Source organism: Trachemys scripta, chromosome 3 (assembly GCF_013100865.1).
Source record: "Trachemys scripta elegans isolate TJP31775 chromosome 3, CAS_Tse_1.0, whole genome shotgun sequence".
Classification (NCBI taxonomy): Eukaryota; Metazoa; Chordata; order Testudines; family Emydidae; genus Trachemys; species Trachemys scripta.
Window position 1 is genome coordinate 44,288,723 of NC_048300.1, and position 22,349 is coordinate 44,311,071.

The following is a 22,349-nucleotide window of genomic DNA, read 5'->3' on the forward strand; positions in this document are numbered from 1 at the left end:
GGAGGGACACTCCTTCAGCAGAGGAAACAGCTCCTCAATAATCAAAACAGGTCCCCAGTAAGTTGGTAGCATCCATCTCCTAGGGAGTTTCAAAACTTAAAGTGACCAATAGGATATTTGGCCAATAAGAATTATAGAGATACCATCTTGAAGAATACTCCTTAACTCTGTTCTACTACATGGAAATGCATCAAATACTTAGAGCCAGGTATTTCCCAAAGTTTTGTAATAAAGAGGGGAGCAAACTATCTGTGACAAAGTGACACCTCTTGGCTTAGATCAATGTAGGGAGTAGTAGTTCAAGGGAACAGTTGTGATAAGAAGCCATTTGAATTTTTGATTAGATTAGTCTTTTACTTACCCTTTGTTTTGCCTGCTGCCTAACAAATCTTTCCCTGTAGCGACATGTCATTACTTTCCTTGAGGCTGACCTATTTGTTCTTCCTGCCTTTCCTTCCTTTAAGCTTTTGACATGCTTTTATCAACTTTTAAACTACTTTTTCCGCCTTCCTCACCAAAATTCCCAATGTAGTCCTATTAAAATATTACTACTGAGAAAAGACCTTTTAAAGTGACAGAGCAGCACAGATGTGTTGAATATAGTATTATCAATATAGTAATTGTTTAAATTCCATGTGAAACTTCCCTTGCTAGGAAAATGGCTTAATAGTAGTTTGCTATAGTTATTTCTTATTTGTCCCCCATCGCACAGAAAGATATATAACTAACAAAGATTATTGGAAGGTACTGACAGTACTAGAGCACTAGCAATTAAAATGTTTTGGTATTTTGTGTGCATGTGTAGATGTAGTTTGTCTTAAGCAAACTACTATTAAGCCATTTTCCTGGCAAGGGAAAGATAGATGTAAGTGTAAGATGAAGACACTGTGGGTAACCTGAATCAAGGATTAATAACTGTTCTCTCCTGGTAAATTGTGGAGAAGCAAATTAAGAATTAATGAGCATTTTTGCAATTGAGATGTCTTAAGTAAATTACCTTTGAAAAATAAATACCCAAAATGGACTTGATATGGTAACCACCCTGAACCTCCTTAACTCAATAGCATCTCAATTTGTAAGCATGCTCCCCCACCCCCCATACCGGGAAAATTTTAGAAATGTTTAAAATTTACATGTAAAAACAACTGCAGTATGGGAAATATCATACCCTTCTTGGTTTTAGTTCCCATGAAGCATTTGAACTGTTTCCCACTCCATCAGACCCCATCATATTCTCATGTCTTCTCTGCATGCTATTTATCTTCACATGCTGTTAAGCTGGACACCTGCATTGGCTTTGTCATCAAACCCCACCAATGCAGCTCTTAACCTTCTACTTACATTACATATATTGACATTTTGATAGAAATGAAATAGATGCTTCTTTATACCAGGAATTGAATAAAACTATCTATTTGTATGCAAAATCTTTCACCGGTAGGGCCCTACCAAATTCACGGACATGAAAAACACGGCACGGACCGTGAAATCTGGTCTTTTGTGTGCTTTTACCCTATATTATACAAATTTCATGGGGGAGACCAGTGTTTCTCAAATTGGGGGTCCTGACCCAAAAGGGTGTTGCAGGGGGGGGTCACAAGGTTATTTTAGGGGGGTGGGTCACAGTATTGCCACTCTTACTTCTGAGCTGCTTTCAGAGCTGGGCAGCCAGAGAGCTGCAGCTGTTGGCCGGGCGCTCAGCTTTGAAGGCAGCACACCAGCAGAAGTAAGGGTAGTAATACCATACCATGCCACGCCACCCTTACTTCTGTGTTGCTGGCTGCAGAGCTGGGTGGCCAGACAGTAGTGGCTGCTGACTGAGGGCCCAGCTCTGAAGGTAGCAACGCAGAAGTAAGGGTGGCAATACCATACCATGCCATATTACTTCTGTGCTGCTGCTGGTGGAGGTGCTGTCTTCAGAGCTGGGCTCCTGACCAACAAACACTGCTGTCTAGCTGCTCAGCTCTGAAGACAGCACCAGCAGCAGTGTAGAAGTAAGGATAGCAGTACCACAACCCCCCTTACAATAACCTTGCAACCCCACTCTCCACAACTCCTTTTTGGGTCAGGACCCCTAAAATTACAAGATCCTGAAATCTCAGATTTAAATAGCTGAAATCATGAAATTTACCATTTTTAAAATCCTATGACCATGAAATTGACCAAAATGGACCATGAATTTGGTATGGCCCTAGTCATAGGAGCTGATTTTCCAAACTGGTGCATACAGGCAGATCCCATGCACCCTTGTGAAGCCCTATTGTCTTAAAGGGACTCTGCAATGGGCTCAGGGCCCTGCCTACACAGAGCAGCTTGCAGGATGAGGGTCATGTTTTGTAGTGCCTCAGAAAGCACTTCAAAGTGAGTCACTCATAAGCTACAGTGAATAGAAAAGGTTTATTTTTATGTACATAATTTATGTAGTGCCTGTCACTGAAAATGCACCTTGCTGCTGTACAAGAATATAAATGAAGTGTCTAATAATCCGTCCTTCCTCCTTGAGACACTTTACTTCCTCATCAGGAAGATATTATCAGGAAGCTCTGACCCCTTCCCTCTTCCTCATACCCAAACTCTGTTCCTCCTCTTCTACTAGCGCACCACGACCCCCTTCTGACAACAAACTTCATTGCACCACGACCCCCTTCTGATAACAAAAATTACTACATGACCCCAGGAGGGGGGGACCAAAGCCCGAGCCCCTCCCATGCACCCAAGGGCTTCAGGCCCAGATGAGGGGAGCCTGTAATCTGAGCCCCACCACCCAGTCTTCAGCTTTGGCCCAGCAAGTCTAACACCAGCCCTGGCAGCCCCGTTAAAACGTGGTCGAGACCCACTTCGGAGTTCTGACCCACAGTCTGAGAACCACTGTACTAGAGGTATATAAAACTAGTCAGGGATGACCCACGCCTGCTGACGGTGGGAGGGGGACAGTGAGGGCAGCCAGCTTCATCAGTGTTACTTAGCATGCTCAGTCCGTGTAACCATACTCCGTACAAGCCAAGCAGCAAATGGCCATGTGACCCTGCATGCCCCTCATACATTGCCTCTGACTCTAGCATTAGAAAATTGGTGGAGCCAAATGGCCAGAGGAGGGACTAGATCAGGGGTTGGCAACCTTCGGAACACCAGGATAATCCACTGGCGGGCCATGAGACATTTTGTTTACATTGACCGTCTGCAGGCGCGGCCCCTCGCAGCTCCCAGTGGCTCAGTTCCCACAGCTCCCGGCCAATGGAAGTTGCGAGAACGGTGAACCGCGGCCACTGCGAGCTGCGGGGTCCGTGCCTACGGGTCAACGTAAACAGAATGTCTCATGGCCCGCCAGCGGGCTACCCTGATGGGCTGTGTGCTGAAGGTTGCCAACCCCTGAACTAGATGATCTAATGCACACATCTCAGACAGTGGTGCTATGATTTATAACATACACCATGGTATTGGAACATAATATCACAGCATTGCGTCAAAGAAGATGATCCTACTGGGAGAAGTTCTAAAGCTGTACACCAAAGTGCAGAATGTATCTGAAATTTGTACTCTAAAACCCCAAGTGTTTAAAAATCGTCAGACAACACCCTCTCCCCCTCCCCCTCAGAATCATGAGATTTTTAACAATAATAAATTTGTGATTCTTATTATTTTCCTTCTGGTTTGGAATGTTTAGGGTTCATGTTTTCAAGCTTTTCTCTGCAATCCTGGGGGGTGGGAATTTAGATCTTTTAAAAATGAAAGCTGAGGTTCTCACCTGATCCCAGGACTCCAGGAGCTGGAGCTGTAAGAAAAGCATCAAATATTGTGTGATTCACAATAACATGGTTAAGGCTCCCGTGCAACTGTTAAGCCTCCAGTGCAAACAATGAACACTAGCAGGTGGCAGAGTAAAGTCACCCAATCCCCAGGCATTTCTGGACAAGGTAAGTCACTGAGGATAAACATTAGGCTTAGAGGCACCCTCTGACCTCAGGTATCAGAGTGGTAGCAGCCAGACAGGCCATGGGGGGCATAGGGTTTTCTTAGTTACTAGTCACCATTCCACTGTTGCAATTAAGTCACACATTAAAATAAAGGCCTTTGCAGTGTGCCCAGAGCAAAGATGGCTACCAAGCTACAGCCCTGGCCTCTATGCCCGGCTTCAGCGCTAAATCAAGATGGCCCCCAGCCTCCTGCCCGTAATCAAGATGGCCGTCCAACAGTCAAGAAACGGAGCCACTGCCCTAAACAAAAATGGCCGCTCAGCTTCGGCGTTCTGACTTGATCATAGTCCCTTAACAGAAATGGCCTCCTGGAACGCTTCGTAGTGGGGCGAGGCGGTAGAACTACGACTCCCATGGCCCAATGCGTGCCGCCTGGGTGCAGAGCGGGCCGCCTGGCGGCGATGGAAGCGTGGCGCTGTGTGAGGAGGGGCTGCAGCCGGTCAGTGCGGAAGGCGGCCTGGAGGCCGAGGCCGGGCCCCGGGGGGGGGAAGGAGGTGGTGGTGCTCTAGGATGACCCCCAGTGGGGGAGCGATGTAGGGACCAGAGGAGCTCCCTGGAGCGGCTAGTGAGGCGCCCTGTCTGGAGGTAAACACGGACCGGCGAGGGGGGCCTAGGCCTGAGGGGCAGGGGCGCTAAGGTGGCGGGCGGGTGTTGGGGGCGGGCTGGCCCGGACGGAAGGGCAGGAGAGGCGGGCCCAGTGGAGTGGGGAGCAATGGGAGAGGGGGCGCGCTGTCCCCGTGGTAGGGGCACGCAGTGATACTTTCCCACATGGTCCACGTTTGAGGAACTGCCATTAACAATCTCTGGTTTGAGTATCTAAATGCTTTAGTTTGTGTTGTATGCACTTTGCAACTCTGTAAATAATTCGTTCTACTTCAAAATAAATTGAGTGAGAATTAAAGATTAAAACTCCGGGGTGCTGTTCCATATAAGTACCTAATGGCATCACACACAGCAACACCTAGTTATTTTTGGGAAATAAATATTTATCCCAATAAAGTAGAGCTGTAGACTTTGAATGAGAGCAGCAAATCATAGGCAGATAACTTATTTATTTAAATCAATTGAATTTTTGGTTGAACTGTATTTAAAATATATATAGAGAAAGATAAATATATTTAAGAAAGGTAATCTGAGTGTTAAAATCATGAGTTCAGCAGAATAATTTTATTTCACTACACATGCATCTCATCTCAAACCTCTCACTACTTGTGATAAACAGTTGAGTGAAATTATTTAATAGTGGGACCCAGCAAAATATTTTAGGTGTCTTAACCAACACAGAGCTGAAGTTTTTAATGTATTTTTCCAGTGACACAGTTAGCCTGTTATCATTACATTAGTGAGACAATATGATTTCAAGTCAATGGTGTGTCTGCAATTTCATGAGCAGCAACTTGACAGTAACTTTAACTGACCTAACTTTAATTATGCGTATCTAATGCCATACCAAAAACTGGAAGACCGCTCATAAATGCAAGCAAATGCTTCAAACTAAACTGCAGTGGGAAATTTGAAAATGAATGAAGATCATGTTTATATGCTAAATGCCCCACTAACTAGAATTTGGATTGGAGGCATTCAGGTCATAAAATTGAATCAAGCACAGTTTTGCACTTCCCTTTGCAATTCACCTGTGGTTTCCCAAACAGGAAAACATTTCATTAAAAAATGTATGGCTTTAAGAGGCTTTAAATTTGAACTATGAACAAAATCTAATCTGAGTGCTTATAAAACAAATGTTCTAAGAACTCATCACAAAGTGGTGTGAACATCACTTATATCCTAACTGCAGCAGAGCGCTCTACACAGAGAAACTAATATAAATGGAATAAATGACCAGGAGGGCTTCTAATAAAAAGTTGCTGCTAGAGGAGGAGAAATTGTATCAATTGAGGCCCACAAGTATGCTTATCCAGACAAAGTGGAAGCCAGGAAGCTTTTGTGTCTAGCCCTGCTTTCGACAGTTACTAGCCTTAGTACTTTTTACTTGTAAATCCTATTTATTTAATTATGAAATAAATAAATATCCCTGTGTCCATTTTACAGGTGGAGAAACTGAGGTTTAGAAAAACTATGACTTGTGTTGTGGCACTGTGGCTTAGTTTATTAGGCCTGGACTGGAAACAAGGAAATCTGGGTTCTAATTCTGATTCAGACATTAATGTTATAAGAGGATAATCTCTTTGATACTCAATTTCTCCATCTGGAAAACTGAGACAATGCTATTTAACTGCTTCATTAGTAACTTTTTTTAAGCAGTCATGGGATAAGCGGGTGGTCAATAACTGGTTACAAGACAGAAAACAAAGGATAGGAATAAATGGTCAGTTTTCTGAATGGAGAGGTAAACAGTGGTGTCCCCTAAGGATCGGTACTGAGACCAGTGCTGTTCTACATGTTCATAAATGATCTGGAAAAAGGCATAAACAGTGAGGTGGTAAAATTTGCAGATGATATGAAATTACTCAAGATAGTTATGTCCAAAGTAAGGCTGTCAAATTATTAAAAAGATTAACTTCTAGGCTCTAAACTTTTACATTGTTTTATTTTTTTGAACACAGTTTTTTTTGTACATCATTCTACATTTGTAATTTTGACTTTCATGATAGAGAGTGCACTACAGTACTTGTATGAGGTGAATTGAAAAATACTATTTCTTTTATCATTTTTACAGTGCAAGTATTTGTAATAAAAATAATATAAAGTGAGCACTGTACGCTTTGTATTGTGTTGCAATAGAAATCAATATATTTAAAAATGTAGAAAAACATCCAAAATAGTTAATTTCAGTTGGTATTCTATCGTTTAACAGTGAAATTAATCACGATTAATTTTTTTGAGTTAATCCCATGAGATAACTGTGATTAATCGACAGCCCTAGTCCAAAGCATACTGTGAAGATTTACGGAGGGATCTCACAAAACTGTGAGACTGGGCAACAAAATGGCAGATGAAATTCAATGTTGAGAAATGCAAAGTAGCACATCAAAAAACATCATCTGAACTATACATACAAAATGATGGGGTCTAAATTAGCTATTACCACTCAATACAGATATCTTGGAGTCATTGTGGATAGTTCTCTGAAAACACCTGCTCAAGCTGCAGCAGCAGCCACCAAACAAGCTAATAATGTTAGGAACAATTAGGAAAGGGATACATAATAAGATAGAAAGTATCATAATGCCACTATATAAATCCATGGTACGCCCAATCTTGAACACTGTGTGTAGTTCTAGTGATCGCATCTCAAAAAAGATTATTAGAATTGTAAAAGGTGCAGCAAAGGACAACAAAAATATTAAGGGTATGGAACAGCTTTCATATGAGGAGAGATTAAAAAGATTAGGACTTTTCATCTTGGAAAAGAGGCAACTAAAAAGGGATATGATGGTCTATAAAATCATGACTAGTGTAGAGAAAGTGATTAAGGAAGTGACATTTTCTCCTTCATGTAACACAAAAACCAGGGGTCACCCGATTAAATTATTAGGCAGCAGGTTTAAAACAAACAAAAGGAAGCACTTATTTACAAATACAATCATCCTGTGTTGCCAGGGGATGTTGTAAAGGCCAAAACTATAATGGGGTTCAAAAAGGAATTAGACAAGTGCTTGGAGGATAGGTTCATCAATGGCTATTAGCCAAGATGGTCAGGGATGCAACCCCATGCTTTGTGTCCCTAGCCTCTGATTGTCAGAAGCTGGGAAGGGTGTCAGGGGATGGATCACTTGATGCTTGCCTGTTCTGGCCTTTCCCTCTGAAGTACCTACTATTGGCCACTGTTGGAAGACAGGACCAGCCTAGATGAACTATTAGTCTGACCCAGTATGGCTGTTCTTATGTTCCTAAAGTGCTATAAGTGTGAAGGGTTATACAAATCAGTAGCAGAGGTGGGACTAGAACTTAGAACTGTCTAGCTCCCAGCCTTGTGCTTAACTCAGTAGACATGTGGCTTTTTGTAAGCCTCTAGCACATTTAAAAAAAAAATCACAAGTGTGGCTTATTGAGTGTAAGTGGATCTCTGATTCTTTGCAAATTCCCTCTATAATGAAAAAAAATCATGCAAAATGTCCTCAAAAAATCTTGAAACTTTGTAAAATTGCTCCAATTGTGCTGTTTTGTACAGACAAAAAATAGGTAAATTGTCAGAAGATGTTTTTTCTGATCATTCTTTACCCAGCTGTAGTTGATTTCAGTTTTTTGTTTTGTTTTAAGACACCTGTCCACATATCTTGGTACAGTAAAGTAATTGAGTATAAAAGGCAGTTTAAAAATAAGTGAATTGTCTGTCCAAGATAATTTAAACTGAGAATAATAATAAACCCATTCCACTAGCCTGCAGTCTTGAACTTTTACCAAGAGAACCTTTAATGGGGGGGAAAAAAATATTTTCAAGCCTTTTTATGTATTAAAAAAAGACACAGGCTCAGTCTTTCTCTTCTCTTCCCTGCCCCCCCCCACCTTTACCTCATCATTTATTAGCATGTCACCTCCTTAGACTCAAAATTTAGTTTTAAAGAGCAACAGACCATTTAGAAAAATTAAACCTCTTTGTGGTGGTAAAGAGCCAAATATGCTATATAGAGGAAACCCACTTCTGAATATGTTCAGTGACAGCTTTTCTTTTCTACAGGAAACTTCTACACTGAAGTGTGTGGTATAAGAACCTGAATAGGATAGATGATGTCCCAGCATACTAAAATACTGTACCTACCTTCTGAGCTTTCTCATTAGTACTCCTCATACAGGAACTGAATGAAAAACCGTAATCAAATCTGAAAAAAGTTATAACATGGCTTGTTAGTCTATTTTTCTTTTAAATAGGCCAACTGTTTAAATTGTAACTGAAGGAAGTGGTGACAGGTTTATAAAAAGTGATTGGATCTGATAATAACATTCTTATTCTGTGCATCCAAGCTTCTGAGTGAGTTCTAAATGGAAAATGTTATTTCCTACTATCTTTATATAAATCAGTATATGGGGAAGAAATATCCTATAAGAAATCACCATCAGCAGCCTAGGAAAAATTGTACCTGCGGACAGTAGTCTGCATCTCTTGTTCTGTAAGCAGACTTAGTTGAATAAAGAGCAGTATGCTTTTAAGTAATATATTCTTCTGTTGTAGACACCCCATGCTGCCCCGTCACATGCAGAGGCTGGGCAGAGATTGGGTTGCCCACTGGGATAGCCCTCAAAGATTCTGCTGGAACAGTCGTATCTCCAATTCTATAAGGTGGGCTGATCACTATTCTTGGGCTCCGTATCTCAGCATTGCTGATTTTACAGTGAATTGGAGACCGCCTCACTTTTTTGGGCCTTGGAGACCGCCTCACTTTTTTGGGCCTTGGAGACCGCCTCACTTTTTTGGGCCTTGGAGACCGCCTCAGCACTGGAACTGGCAACCTGATAACTTCACACACAACTCTTCTTTTCATCTCTCAAATCCTAATATGAAATCCGAGGGAGATGAACCTCCTTCAAAAAGGAGAAGAGACAGTGGTCAGAATGATGTTTGCAGTCCTAATGAAGAAATTAGCAGCTCTAATCAGAATGAAGCAGTCTGTCTTTCTACTCCACCAAAAAATGAAAAAGAATATACTGCAAACACAAGAGGTAAAAATGGTGTTTGCTATTTCTGTAGTGTTTTCTTTATATATTTAACAGGCTTTAAGTATCATTTTGTAGCGCCCTCTGTATTCCACCTCTTTGCTGGCAACTATACCAGGAGGGTGTTGGTTTTTAAAAGGTATTACAAATGTCAAGTACTGTAATGTATAGCTTTAAACTGTTTTGATTTTGTGCTCTCAAAAACCCTAATCTGGCAGACAGAGCTGAGCTCATGCTGTTTGAGATAGTCAGGGTGGCTCTTATTATTTGAAGTGGCACCACCAAGTGGTCATATTTGGTTTTGCCATTTATTTTGATAAATTATAATTTCAGCAGGCCTTGCTGCCCTTTTCTTTACCTATCTGAACATGAATCAAGTGCACCTATGCAGATAGTGCAGTAAGATATGCACAATTTCTCAACTCAAAACAGTGTGGTCTATTCAATTCAAATCTTATCAGGTCTAAGTGAGAATCACTGCATCGGCAGTAGAATTATTTATGAACAGGGAGCCAGAATGCTTAATTATTTAAAGTAAACATGCTTGACGCTAAGAGCACAGTGAGGTCTTCTGCAGCAACTATTGTCTCTCAATACTTTGACTTTAACATACTTCTCCTAAATTGTCCCCAACTGTTTGCTTAAGAACTTTTTTTTTTTTACATAATCTGATTCTGTGAGTTGTTTGACATTGTGAATGGCTTTTTTTTTTTTTTTTTTTTTAAGGGGTGAAGGGAGGCAAAAGAAAAATCATCTCATTTATCTAATCTACCCTAGCCCAGTTTAGTGTCTGTATTCTGACCCAGCAGCGGGAACTTCTAAGTTTTGTTGCTGCTTCTGATGCCTTGAATTTTCTTTATACCTCCCTCCACCCAAAGAAGCATGTCTGTTCTCTTCTCTAATGGACTCCTTTCGGATACCAGCGTCTGGTGCTACCAGGAGAAATTGGTGGTAGCTATAAATGCCAAGAGGCTTCAATCAGACTTCATAGGCTGCGTTGTGCTTGGTAGTATACATATTTAATTTAATAAAGGAATAAACAATTATGCTGTATATAAAATATGTTCAGTGACACTCCCCACCTGGCCAGTTCTCGGCAAGAAATTTTGGTATGGGGTCTAGACTTTTTTGGAGACGAAAAATATCAGGCCTGTCTGGAAAATGTAGTCCTTGTCCAAATAACTTAGTGCAAGCTTCCCAACACAAGCAGGTCCTTGTGCCTGTTTGGAGCGTCATTGACTTCAGTAGGGCTCTTCATGAATGTAAGAGTGCCTACATAAAGCATCTTGCAGAATTAAGTCCTATACAGGCAGTCCTCGGACTTAACGACTCAATTGCTTCCTGAAAATTGCGTCGTAAGTCGGAACTCGGAACCACAATCTACTCCATTGTAGGACCAAGTGTTGTAAAGTCGAAAAGAGAAGACTGAGAGGGGACATGATAGCAGTTTTCAGGTATTTAAAAGGGTGTCATAAGGAGGAGGGAGAAAACTTGTTCACCTTAGCCTCTAAGGATAGAACCAGAAGCAATGGGTTTAAACTGCAGCAAGGGAGGTCTAGGTTGGACATTAGGAAAAAGTTCCTAACTGTCAGGGTGGTTAAACACTGGAATAAATTGTCTAGGGAGGTTGTGGAATCTCCATCTCTGGAGATATTTAAGAGTAGGTTAGATAGATGTCTATCAGGGATGGTCTAGACAGTATTTGGTCCTGCCATGCAGGCAGGGGACTGGACTCGATGACCTCTCGAGGTCCTTTCCAGTCCTAGAATCTGTGAAACCTGTGGTCATAAGTCGAATCAGGATGTCAATTCAGAAACATCATAAATGCTAGGTTTCAGAGTAGCAGCCGTGTTAGTCTGTATCTGCAAAAAGAACAGGAGTACTTGTGGCACCTTAGAGACTAACAAATTTATTAGAGCATAAGCTTTCGTGGGCTACAGCCCACTTCTTCGGGCTGTAGCCCACAAAAGCTTATGCTGTAATAAATTTGTTAGTCTCTAAGGTGCCACAAGTACTCCTGTTCTTTTTGTCATAAATGCTGTTCATTGTAGGTCAAATGTCGTAAAGTCGAGGACTGCCTGGAAAGGCAAGTGACTTGCAATGGCTCTGGAGAAGAGGGATAAAATTACTTATACAAAACAAGCAAATGTATGTTAAATTTTAGATATGTATCAGCTATCTGGAACTGACCCTTCACCTAGACATCTTAAGTTAGTTGACTTCTTGCAGGAGTCTCAGCAATGGGATTTGAAGGAGAGGATAGTGGTCTCACAGATCAGCTCAAGGAGGACATTCTGTGCACAAGAATGGCATCAGAGAAGCAGACATGGGAGTGTCATCTGGGCCATCAGTGGTAGAGCACAGGGCATAGGAAAAGAAGTGATAAGTAATGAGCATCTGATTAGGGAGGAACACAGTTGTGAAGGCCCTTAAATGTGAGGATCAGAGATTTAAACTTAGTAGGTGGAAAAAGGAGTCGGTGGAGGGATTCAGAAAGTGGAATGACATGCAAAAAGAGGAGTGATCAATGGGCAGTGCCCCTCCTTTAGTACCTTAGCATGTGCAACTTCTCTCCACTCCTCTGAGGATGTGGAGTCCCAGTGATGGAATGTATTCCCTCTGGAAAGTCCCTCAGATTGCTGAGAAGATTCTGGGCGATACCTCCCTATGCTGTCTTTCAGTTTGGAAGTGGCAGTTGTGTGTGTGGGGAAAAACGTCAAGAATTCAATTAATGTCTACTTTGGCAGGGAGGTAATTTTGTCACTGTGCTTAATCACAGAAGACCCTTAGGATTTAGAATGGAATAGCCCAAATACAGTTAAATAGCAGAGGTGGGACAGCCACTGGCATAAATATTTAATTGGTGCATAGTTCAGGTATCTGTCTTCCATCTACCTTTCAAGGGAGTAAGAGGCATAATTGTCATACAATACATCTTTGGCCTCAGGCTGTGTATAAACTTACATGGAAATAGTCAAAATATACTTGTATCTCAAGTAGTTGAACTGAATAGTTTTCATTAAAAATGGTCAATGCTTCCCAGGGGTATACTCATCCCTGCAGGATTCCCTTAGGCCTGATCTACACTAAAAAGTTAGGTTGAAGGAAGCCATCTTAAGTCAACCTGCTAATGTATGTCTAAACTACCGGGTCCTTTACGCTGACCTAAGTCGCCTCTAATGTCGACTTCTGTAATCCACCTCTGCGAGAGGCATAGCACTTAATTCACGAGGTAGTGCAGACGCAGCGTTGTGTAATTCGACTTAATTGGCCTCCAGGTGGTGTCCCACAATGCTCATCTGTGACCGCTGTGGAGATCATTCTCAACTCTGCTGCACTGCAGCCAGGTACACAGTAAATAGCCCCTCCCCGGCTAAAGCTCTGGGAATTTTTGATTTCCCATTTCCTGTTTGATCAGCATTGGGAGCCTGCCAGCGTGAGCACAGCTGATCATGGAGACTACACGCCCCAAACGCGCTCCAGCCGGGTCTGCACAGGAGGTGGTGGATCTCATCGCTGTGTGGGGAGAAGAGTCTGTGCAGGCAGAGCTCCTATCCAGCAGAAGAAATGCTGACATCTATGCAAAGATCGCTCATGGAATGGGGGAGAAGGGCTACACGAGGGACACACAGCACTCCCGTGTAAAAATAAAAAAACTTCGCCAAGCGTACCAGAAGGCAAGGGAGGTGAACAGTCATTCTGATGCTGAACCCCACATATGCGGGCTCTACAACGAGCTGCATGCGATTCTCAGGGGTGACCCTACCAGCATCCTCACAAGTAAGTGGACACCTCACAGATGTGAGTCTAGGGACAACAAGGAGGATGATTTGGTGGATGAGGAAGAGGAGGAGGAGAATGGGAAACAGGCAAGCGGTAGTTCCATTCTCCCCGAGAACCAGGAAAGATTTTTAACCCTGGAGCCCTGTGGGTCGTAGGACATCACGGTGGCTGACCGTGATGCCAGGAAAGGCACCTCTGGTGAGTATACAGTTACAATCAAAGTCCAGTTAAACTTTAGTGGGCACACACATTCGGTGGTATTGCATGTTTATTGTGAAGAAAAAGCGAGGTGTTGTGGTTCTCTGCTTACAAGAGGCCACTCCAGCTACGCAGAGGGTGGCCCCTGGAAAAGACTGTTTAGGTGGACTGGAATAGCCTGGGAATCCTGCATGGATATCTCTAGGAAACTTCCATGGAGGTACTCTGCAATCCTTTGCAGGAGGTTTCTGGGCAGGGCAGTCTTATTTCTTCCACCATGGAAGGACACTTTCCCATGCAACTCCTGAATTAATTCTGCTGGCATCATTGTGGTACACAGCATAGCAGCATAAGGACCAGGTCTATACCCAGATGCTTGCAGCATCTCCTTCCTTTCCACCTCTGTTACCCTCAGGAGACTGATATCACATCGGGTTGCCTCGGGAAAACGGGAGGGAAGTTCTCATTAAAAGTGCTCTTATAAGGGGGAAAAAAAGGGCATATAGACACCACCACCACCACACACATTCCAGATCGCCAAACCACCCAGCCACTAATGCGCCTTTACTGTGCTCGGCATGGGTTGGCAAGCAGTTTAAAGTGGCTGATAAGAGACTGGGACTCCACATGAGCAATTCTGCAATTTGGGGGAGTTCCTCCCCCCCCCCCCCCCCGTTCGTAAACAGCTTCTTGTGGTGCTATGGGGAAGGGCCATTGTTCGACTAGCTACCTCTGCTCCCGACATGAGCCTGCCATAAACTTTATTAAAAGTGCATTCACCCATGACCCGGGGGGGGGCCTACTCACCATGGCTGGAGCAGCAAAACGGCACAGTGAATGGTTATGGATTGTGATTGTTATGGCTTGCATCTAGTGTAATAAGGGTTTTTTTATGAAAACGACCTTGTTATGGAAACATTTTATTCATGTACAACGGTTCCTTTATTTTTTCCCATAAAAATAGGGAAAAAATAAAAGAGCTGGAAATGTGTCCTTTGGCGTGTCATCAACACCTGAAAGCAGACTTTCGCTGATTAGAAGGAGGCGAAAGAAAGAACGCAGGAGGACATGTTCACCGAGATAGCGAACACTTCCGGGACAGCTGAAACAGAGCGGAGAGCGTGGAGGATTTCACTGTCCAAAAACTTAGACGTGGACAATAGAGAGCAGGAAAGCTTCCCGTGAGCAAGAGCGTGCAGAACAGGATGAGATGCTTTGGATTATGAAGGACCAAGCAGACATGTTGAGGTGTCTGGTTGAACTGCAGGAACAGAAGCAGAAGGGTAGAGTCCCTCTGCAGACCCTGGTGGACAGCCAGCCATCATCGCCTGGTGCAGAATCACCCTCCACCAAGTGTTCCATGAGGCCTGGGCAAAAAGTCCATTATCCCTTTCACTTACTTCGGGGAGGGTACAAGGAACAGAAGGCGCCCATTCACAGATCTTTGATGGTCTGGAATGCGGTGTTATGTTACACAGCTGAAAATGTTTTTCCAGTTCCAACTTTAAAGCCCCTTTTCCCCAAGGTTACATTTTTTTTATATTCTCCCTCTTTACTTATGTTTGTTAAATAAAGTAAATGGATTTGAGAAATAAATGTTCTTTATTGAGTAGAAGCAGTGGGCTTGGGTGGGGGGTTGGCTTTACAGGGACAGTGATACAAGGCAGGTGAAGGTTTGGGAAAGCACAATGCAGACAAGCAGCTCACATTACTGTGACTCATTATTGAAACGGCTTTTCAAAGCCTTGCAGATACACAGCGCCCCTTGCTGTGCTCTTCTTATTGCTCTGGTGTCTGGCTGCTCAAAAATGACTGCCATGTGATCTGTCTCAACTGCCCACTCCTGTGGAAAACTTCCCCCTTTTTTCCCCTCAGATGATATGGAGCACACAGCAGGCAGCTATAACCATGGGGATGTTCTCTTTGCTAAGGTCCAGCCTTGTTAGTAAACGTCTCCATCGTCCTTTCAAATGACCAAAGGCACATTCAACCACCATTCTGCACTTGCTGAGCTTATATTGAACCGTTCCTTACTGCTGTCCAGACGGCCAGTGTATGGCTTCATGAGCCATGGGGAGCAAGGGCTAGGCTGGGTACATGTAGGCATCTCAACATCATCAATGTTCATTTTGTGGTCTGGAAAGAAAGTTCCTGATTGCAGCTTTTTGAACAGACCCGAGTTCCTAAAGATGCACGTGTCATGAACCTTTCCTGACCATCCTACGTTGATGACAGTGAAACGCCCCCTGTGATCCACTAGTGCTTGCAACACCATTAAAAAGTATCCCTTTCGGTTTATGTACTCTTTGGAAAGGTAGTCTGGAGCCAAGATGGGGATGTGCATGCCATCTATCACCCCACCGCAGTTAGTGGATGGTTTTGCAGCGATGGGGTTCCCTATGTCCTGCACATTTTCCAGACTCACTACACTTCATAGCATAAGTCGATTAATGGCCCTGCACACTTGGAGCACAGCAGCTCCCACAGTTGATTTACTTACTCCAAATTGATTCCTCACTGACCAGTAACTATCTAGCATTGCAGGCTTCCAAACAGCGATTGCCACTCCCTTCTCTACTGTCAGACTAGCTCTCATTTTTGTGTTTCTGAACTGCAGGCTGGGGAAAGGTCTGCACAAAGTTCCTGGAAGGTAGCCTTCTGCATTCGAAAGTTCTGCAGCCACTGCTCATATCTGCAAAACGATGCGGTCCCACCAGTCAGTGCTTGTTTCAGGGGACCAGAAACGGTGCTCAGAGTGCAGCTGCTCTGTGACTGCCAGTAGCAATTGTGAATTGTTTTTCAATGGCTTGAAGCAGGGCTGCCTGCAGTACATCGCTATGTTCTACGCAGCGGACCCTACTTCGGCAGTGGAAATAATGCAGGAGAAGGCGCGAGGTGTTAGAGACGCTCACAGCAAGACTGCACAACTGAGCAGGCTCCATGCTTCTGGAGTTACGGCGTACACGTGGCGGTTTTAAGGCGTGAAAACCACTGGGTTGTTTGCCATTGATCACAGTGCATTATGGGATGCCGAAGCAATGTTCCTATTCTCCCCTGCGACAATGTTTTGGTCCCATGAGACATTGCACAAACTTCCCAAAACACACTGTGGCAAGTCGCATTTTGGGATAGCTAGCCACGATGCACTGCTTTGTGCATCGACGCAGGCACTGCTAGTGAGGACGCACTCCATTGAGGCAATGAGCATGGTGTGGCCACGCACAATTGATTTAATTCAGAGGCTCGAGGTCGAATTAGATAAAGTCAACTTAATTTTGTAGTCTAGACAAGCCCTTAAATAAGAGTATCAGTCTTGCTACCTGCTTCCAGATCCTCTACCGTTCTTGATACTGTATAGGAGATAATGCAAAGAGGCAAAATGGCATTTTCAGTGGTTCTTGTGGCTCCAAATTTAGAACCATATGGAAGCTTTTGAGTCTCTCTTATCCCCAAACTTTAGAGGAGAGTTATAAACGCTATGAGTAGCATATCTGTGGAAACTGGCCATAATGTGCTTCATAGGATATATCAGGTTACTCCAACTTCAGAGAAGTCTGAAATGTGGGGCATACAGTGGCTACAAATTATGCAGTTTATATGAGCAGTTTATTATTTCCATCTCAAATGAAAGGTCTGAAATATTTCTAATCATGAGATACAAATTTGCCTATAATTTGTTTAAGCAAAGGGAGCTCTCGAGGAATAATAATTCCTTAAGTACAATATGTCGCATATGAAACAAGTTGTAAGATCAACATATGGTAATGCAAATGTATTACATGATCATTCATTTTGGTATTTAATGTTTTAACAGGCCTGATCAAAAGAAATTGGGAGTATTTCTGTCACCATAGTAAAACAATGAAGATTCTTGAAGATAAGCAAATTGACCAAAACAATGCAGAAGACAAAGGAAAGTTTGATTTTACTGTGATGTCCTACAATATCCTTTCACAGAATTTGTTAGAAGATAACTCCCACCTGTATAAACACTGCAGACAGCCAGTGTTAATGTGGGGTTATAGATTTCCCAACATTCTACGGGAAATCAAACAACTGGATGCAGATGTAAGTGGAAAACTAACACAGGTTTTATTGAGAACAATATATTCAACGTGTAGCAAGAGTAGTTTTGGATTGTGTGTGATCTAGTAGATAAGCTGTCTAATGGATTCAGCTGTTCTTTAAGTTATCAAGTCATGCTTATTAGTACTGCTGGTTCATGTTTACCAACGTAGTGTTTTCTGAGGGCTTGGCTACACTCGAAACTCCAAAGCGCTGCTGCGGGAGCGCTCCCGCGGCAGCGCTTTGAAGTGCGAGTATGGTCGCGGAGCCAGCGCTGGGAGAGAGCTCTCGCGGCGCTGCAGGTACTCCACCTCCCCGAGGGGATTAGCTGGGGCACTGTTTACACTGGCGCTTTACAGCGCTGTAACTTCCTGCACTCAGGGGGGTGTTTTTTCACACCCCTGAGTCAGCAAGTTGCAGCGCTGTAAAGCGCCAGTGTAGCCAAGGCCTGAGTGATCTAAGCCTGAGGCAGTAGCCACTGGTAGTGTTACTGTAATCCTCACTACTATATTTATACATGCACTTCTGAAACTGTCCTTCATGCTTCTACAGTCAAACAGTCTCTCATTATCCCATCATTCCTGCACTTTCATGACTTCATTTCCTGATTCTCTTCCTACCCTTTAGGTATCTTATTCAGTGGGTCATCATCCTCCTTCCCTCCCTTTCAGTGGGAGGTCCTCTCTAGGGCTCTGCCTTTGGCAATCTCCTCTTCTCCCTCAGTATCTTATCTTTGGTTGATCTCATTTGCAAATGTGGCTTTGACTACCATCTTTATACTGATGACCTGCAGATCTGCCTCTCCACGCTAGACCTCACCCCTCCATTTAAGCTTGTCTTTTGTGATGTCTCATCATGGATGTTTAGCTGTCTACTAAAAATTAACATGGGCAAAACAGAATTCATTATTTTCTCTTGAAACTAGCTTCTCTCCTGCCTCTCTATTGGAGTGGACAGCGGTCTATCACTCAGGCCTGCAACTTTTACTTCATCTTTGGCTCAGCCCTCTCTTCAAACCTACACATCCAGGCCATGTCCAAATCTTCATACTTTTTTTCTTGCACAACTCCTCTAAGATCCAGTCTTTCCTCTCTGTCCATACTACCAAAATTCTTATCCAAGTCCTGATTGCTTCACACTTTAACTATTGTAATTTCTTCTCTCAGTGCCTACAACCTCATCACTTAAGTCCATTCAAAATGCTGCTGTTAAGAACACCATCTTGCTTGCAGCAGCTCTCGCAAAGTCCTTCACAACCTACTTCTGCACTACCTATCAGACCTTTTAATTTTTCACAAGGTCAACTCCTGCCTTTCCTTCATAAGTGATGCCAGGCTTGATTGCCTTGATTGCCCACTTCTGCAACAAGCACATCCTCCTATGCTGCCCATTATGAGTGGAAAAAGATCTCAGTCAAAATCTAGAAAGCTGCTTACCTCATCCTCCTTTAAATCTCTCCCCTTCCTTAATGTATATATGAAATGGTAACCTGAGAATGTTGGTGACAAATTGTGATTGCTGCTCCTGATTGGCTAAGAATTGTGCACATTGCTGTTGTTATCCTGTCTTCTCCACACCACACGAACTTGTCTGTTTTGTTCAGATTGTAAAATCTTTGAAGAGACTGTCCTTTACTGTGTGTTTGTACAGCCCTGTACATGTTTTAGTCTAGTCTGGTTGGCGCTATCGATGCTAGCAGAATATAAACGTTTGTTTATAGGCAGGGCTGGTAGCACTACCTTTTAAGGTTGCCTGACAGTTTCCATTATAATTAAACTGAAAATAGGGTCTTGTAACTAACCATTTGGGCTAAAATTTTCCCTGCTGGGTGTCTGCCTCAGTGAATTTTCTTGGAACATTTCAGCCAAACAGTTCAATTGTTTGTTTGCAAGAATGGAGCCAGGGAAAAATGCATTATTTTGCCATGTTACATTCTGGTGAACTTTTCTTTGAAAAATTGTAGTTCCCACATGCTTTGGAGTGGTGGGGATTTGAAATATGGCAGTGCAGGGTTGGGGAGCAGCAGCGGGCGGCCTTTGTGTCAGAGATGCATCTTTTGCTGGCCTTGAAAAAATCCACCCGAATTTGGCCATGTTATAAGCCTTTTGGGGAAAATAATCAGTTTGCATATGCATAATAGAGACTTTGATTTTTAACTGCTGAAATCTGACAGTTCTCTCCTCTCGGAGCCCCTCTCAGTGCTGACCAGACTGACCATGTGCCATCCCCATAGGATGATTGTAGCCGTGGGCTGGAGCATGCTCAGGGATTCAAAAAGACTTTCCCTGTAAGGGCTTGTCTACACTGGCACTTTACAGCGCTGCAACTTTCTCACTCAGGAGTGTGGAAAAAACACCCCCTTGAGCACAGCAAATTTCAGCGCTGTAAAGCGCCAGTGTAGACAGTGCACCAGCGCTGGGAGCCACGCCCCTTGTGGAGGTGGTTTTTTAGAGCTCTGCCGTGACTACACAAGCCATGTTAAAGCACTTTAACGTTGCCAGTGTAGACAAACCCTAACTGTTGCTCTTGGCTAGGGTGACCAGACAGCAAGAGTGAAAAATCGGGACTGGGGGTGAGAGGTTATAGGAGCCTATATAGGAAAAAAGCCCCAAAAATCAGGTCTGTCCCTATAAAATCGGGACATCTGGTCACCCTACTCTTGGCTGCTCTGGAGTAGGGCTTGCACTGGAACAAATTAAATTAAATTAATGGAGATATCCCATCTCCTAGAACTGGAAGGGACCTTGAAAGGTCATCGAGTCCAGCCCCCTGCCTTCACTAGCAGGACCAAGTACTGATTTTGCCCCAGATCCCCAAGTGGCCCCCTCAAGGATTGAACTCACAACCCTAGGTTTAGCAGGCCAATGCTCAAACCACTGAGCTATCCCTCCCCCCTGGGGATGGACAGCATGGAGCCTGTCACTCCTATGCTTTCTGTGACTCCCTGCTGGTAGCAGCCCAGCGGGGAGGAAGAAGCTATCTGATTTGCATCATGAGGGCACAAAATCCGGATGGGAGAAGGAAGAGTAGATTGGAACAAGAAATCTGGGATTTGGGAGGCTGCAGGGGGATTGACTGAGTTGGAGTGCGGAGATGGGCTGGCTGGGCAAAGAGACTGGCAGCTAGTGAAGGGGGTGCAGGGTTACTGGGAGCCACTTGTCTTAGGGGGATGGGAGATTGAAATTAGACCAAGAACTGGGGGGAAATAGACAGGCTGGACAAGGAGATTGGGACTGAGAACAGGGAGAGGATGCGGGGAGTGGACCGGAGGAGGGGAGAGAGGTCTGATAGGTAGTTGGGGTACAGGTGGAGAACTGAGACTGGCTGGGCAAGGAGACTGGAACTGAATGTGTGGAGTGGAGACTGGGACTCAGCAGGGCTGGAGGGGGAGACGGGCATGAGAAGCCCAAGGAGTGGAGACAGACTGGGATTGGGACAAGGAGTCAGCAGGGGTAAGGAGGAATCAGGACTAATACATGGATGGGGCAGAAGGGGTCAAGCTTGGGTTTGGGGGGCAAATGGGAAGAAGAGTGTCCCCTAGAGCCTGCAGTGGAACCCAAGATTCCTGAGTCTCCCCATTCCTCTGCTTTCAGCAATATCTGTGAAACCCACTGGCAAACTGAGTCTCATCCCCCACTAATTCTGGTCCCCACACAGGATGACCAGAATTAGCTTAAGTGACAGAGGTAGATCTAAAGGTTGCAATCCTGGTGGTAACCCATGTGGGTGTCAGTATGATGCCACATGATCAAATTTCTGTTTTTCAGTTTTTTTAAGAACCTAGGAAGTTACACAAACACCATTATGGAGGTTGCAAAGTCAACACTTAAATTACAAAATGCCAGAATTAAGGTGCTTGTGCAACCTTAATCCGGCCCCGTTGTGTGTACTTTGATACAATCTTTAGTTCCATGATCCCATACTATTTTTTTTCACAGGACTCCTGCCTCATTCAGTGTACAGGCTGGACCTGCTTTGGGGATGAATCAGGGTTGCGTAATAAACGAGACTGTTGTCTGTAGGACCCTGCTTCATCTGATGCAGAAGATGGAAGGTTTGTAGTGAATAAGGCAGAGGATGGCTGGAACAGAAAGGGGGGACTTGTAGTTCAGACAGCTGAATGTTGTCCTGGAGAATTGGTTTCTGTCTCTACCTCTGCCACAGAGTTCCTGTGTGATGTTGGGCAAATCACTGAAACTAGACTTTTCAGAGGTGGTCAGTAATTGTGGTGTATTCTCCATTTTCTGTGTGCCCAACTTCAGACTCTGGAGTCTGACCTGCAGAAATGCTGAGCATTCACAACTGGCACTAAGACAGTGGGAGCTGTGCTTTAAACATACAACAGTCAAACTGCTAGGCACCCTAAAAAATCAGGTTTCTCAAATTGAGCACCCAAAGTTAGTGGGTACTTTTGATCTTAATCTCACTGTGCCTCAGCTCCCCATCTGTAAAGTTAGGGATAATACCATCCCCTCACAGGGTACTGTGATGATAAATTGATTTACATTTGTGAAGCATTTGGGCTTTTTTGTGATGCTCATCACTATAGTATCCAAGTGCTTCAGAACAGGGTTTGAATAGTGCCCAGTAAATAAAGCCCAGAGTCATATATTGAACAAGGACAAAACAAAATATTGAATAGCTCATTAAGTGAGCATTATCCATCATGTGCACTGACTGAAGCAGAGGTCCTGTGATCACATAATTAAAGACTGT

General features: G+C 43.7%; 1 protein-coding gene across 3 annotated transcripts in view; it reads left to right on the forward strand.

The window, feature by feature from the left end:
- Window positions 1–4,342: 4,342 nt before the first annotated feature.
- Window positions 4,343–22,349, forward strand: part of ANGEL2 (angel homolog 2) — a 40,520-nt gene continuing 22,513 nt past the window's right edge. Inside the window, exons 1-3 of one of the 3 annotated variants that reach the window (XM_034764582.1) lie at window positions 4,343–4,413; window positions 9,106–9,593; window positions 17,383–17,636. In XM_034764582.1, the coding sequence (XP_034620473.1) occupies window positions 4,376–4,413; window positions 9,106–9,593; window positions 17,383–17,636 (780 nt within the window). In that variant the 5' untranslated portion in view covers window positions 4,343–4,375. Of the gene's footprint in view, window positions 4,560–9,105; window positions 9,594–13,005; window positions 13,569–17,382; window positions 17,637–22,349 lie in introns of those variants that run through there. The other 2 variants (XM_034764583.1, XM_034764584.1) reach the window with 2 other exon arrangements.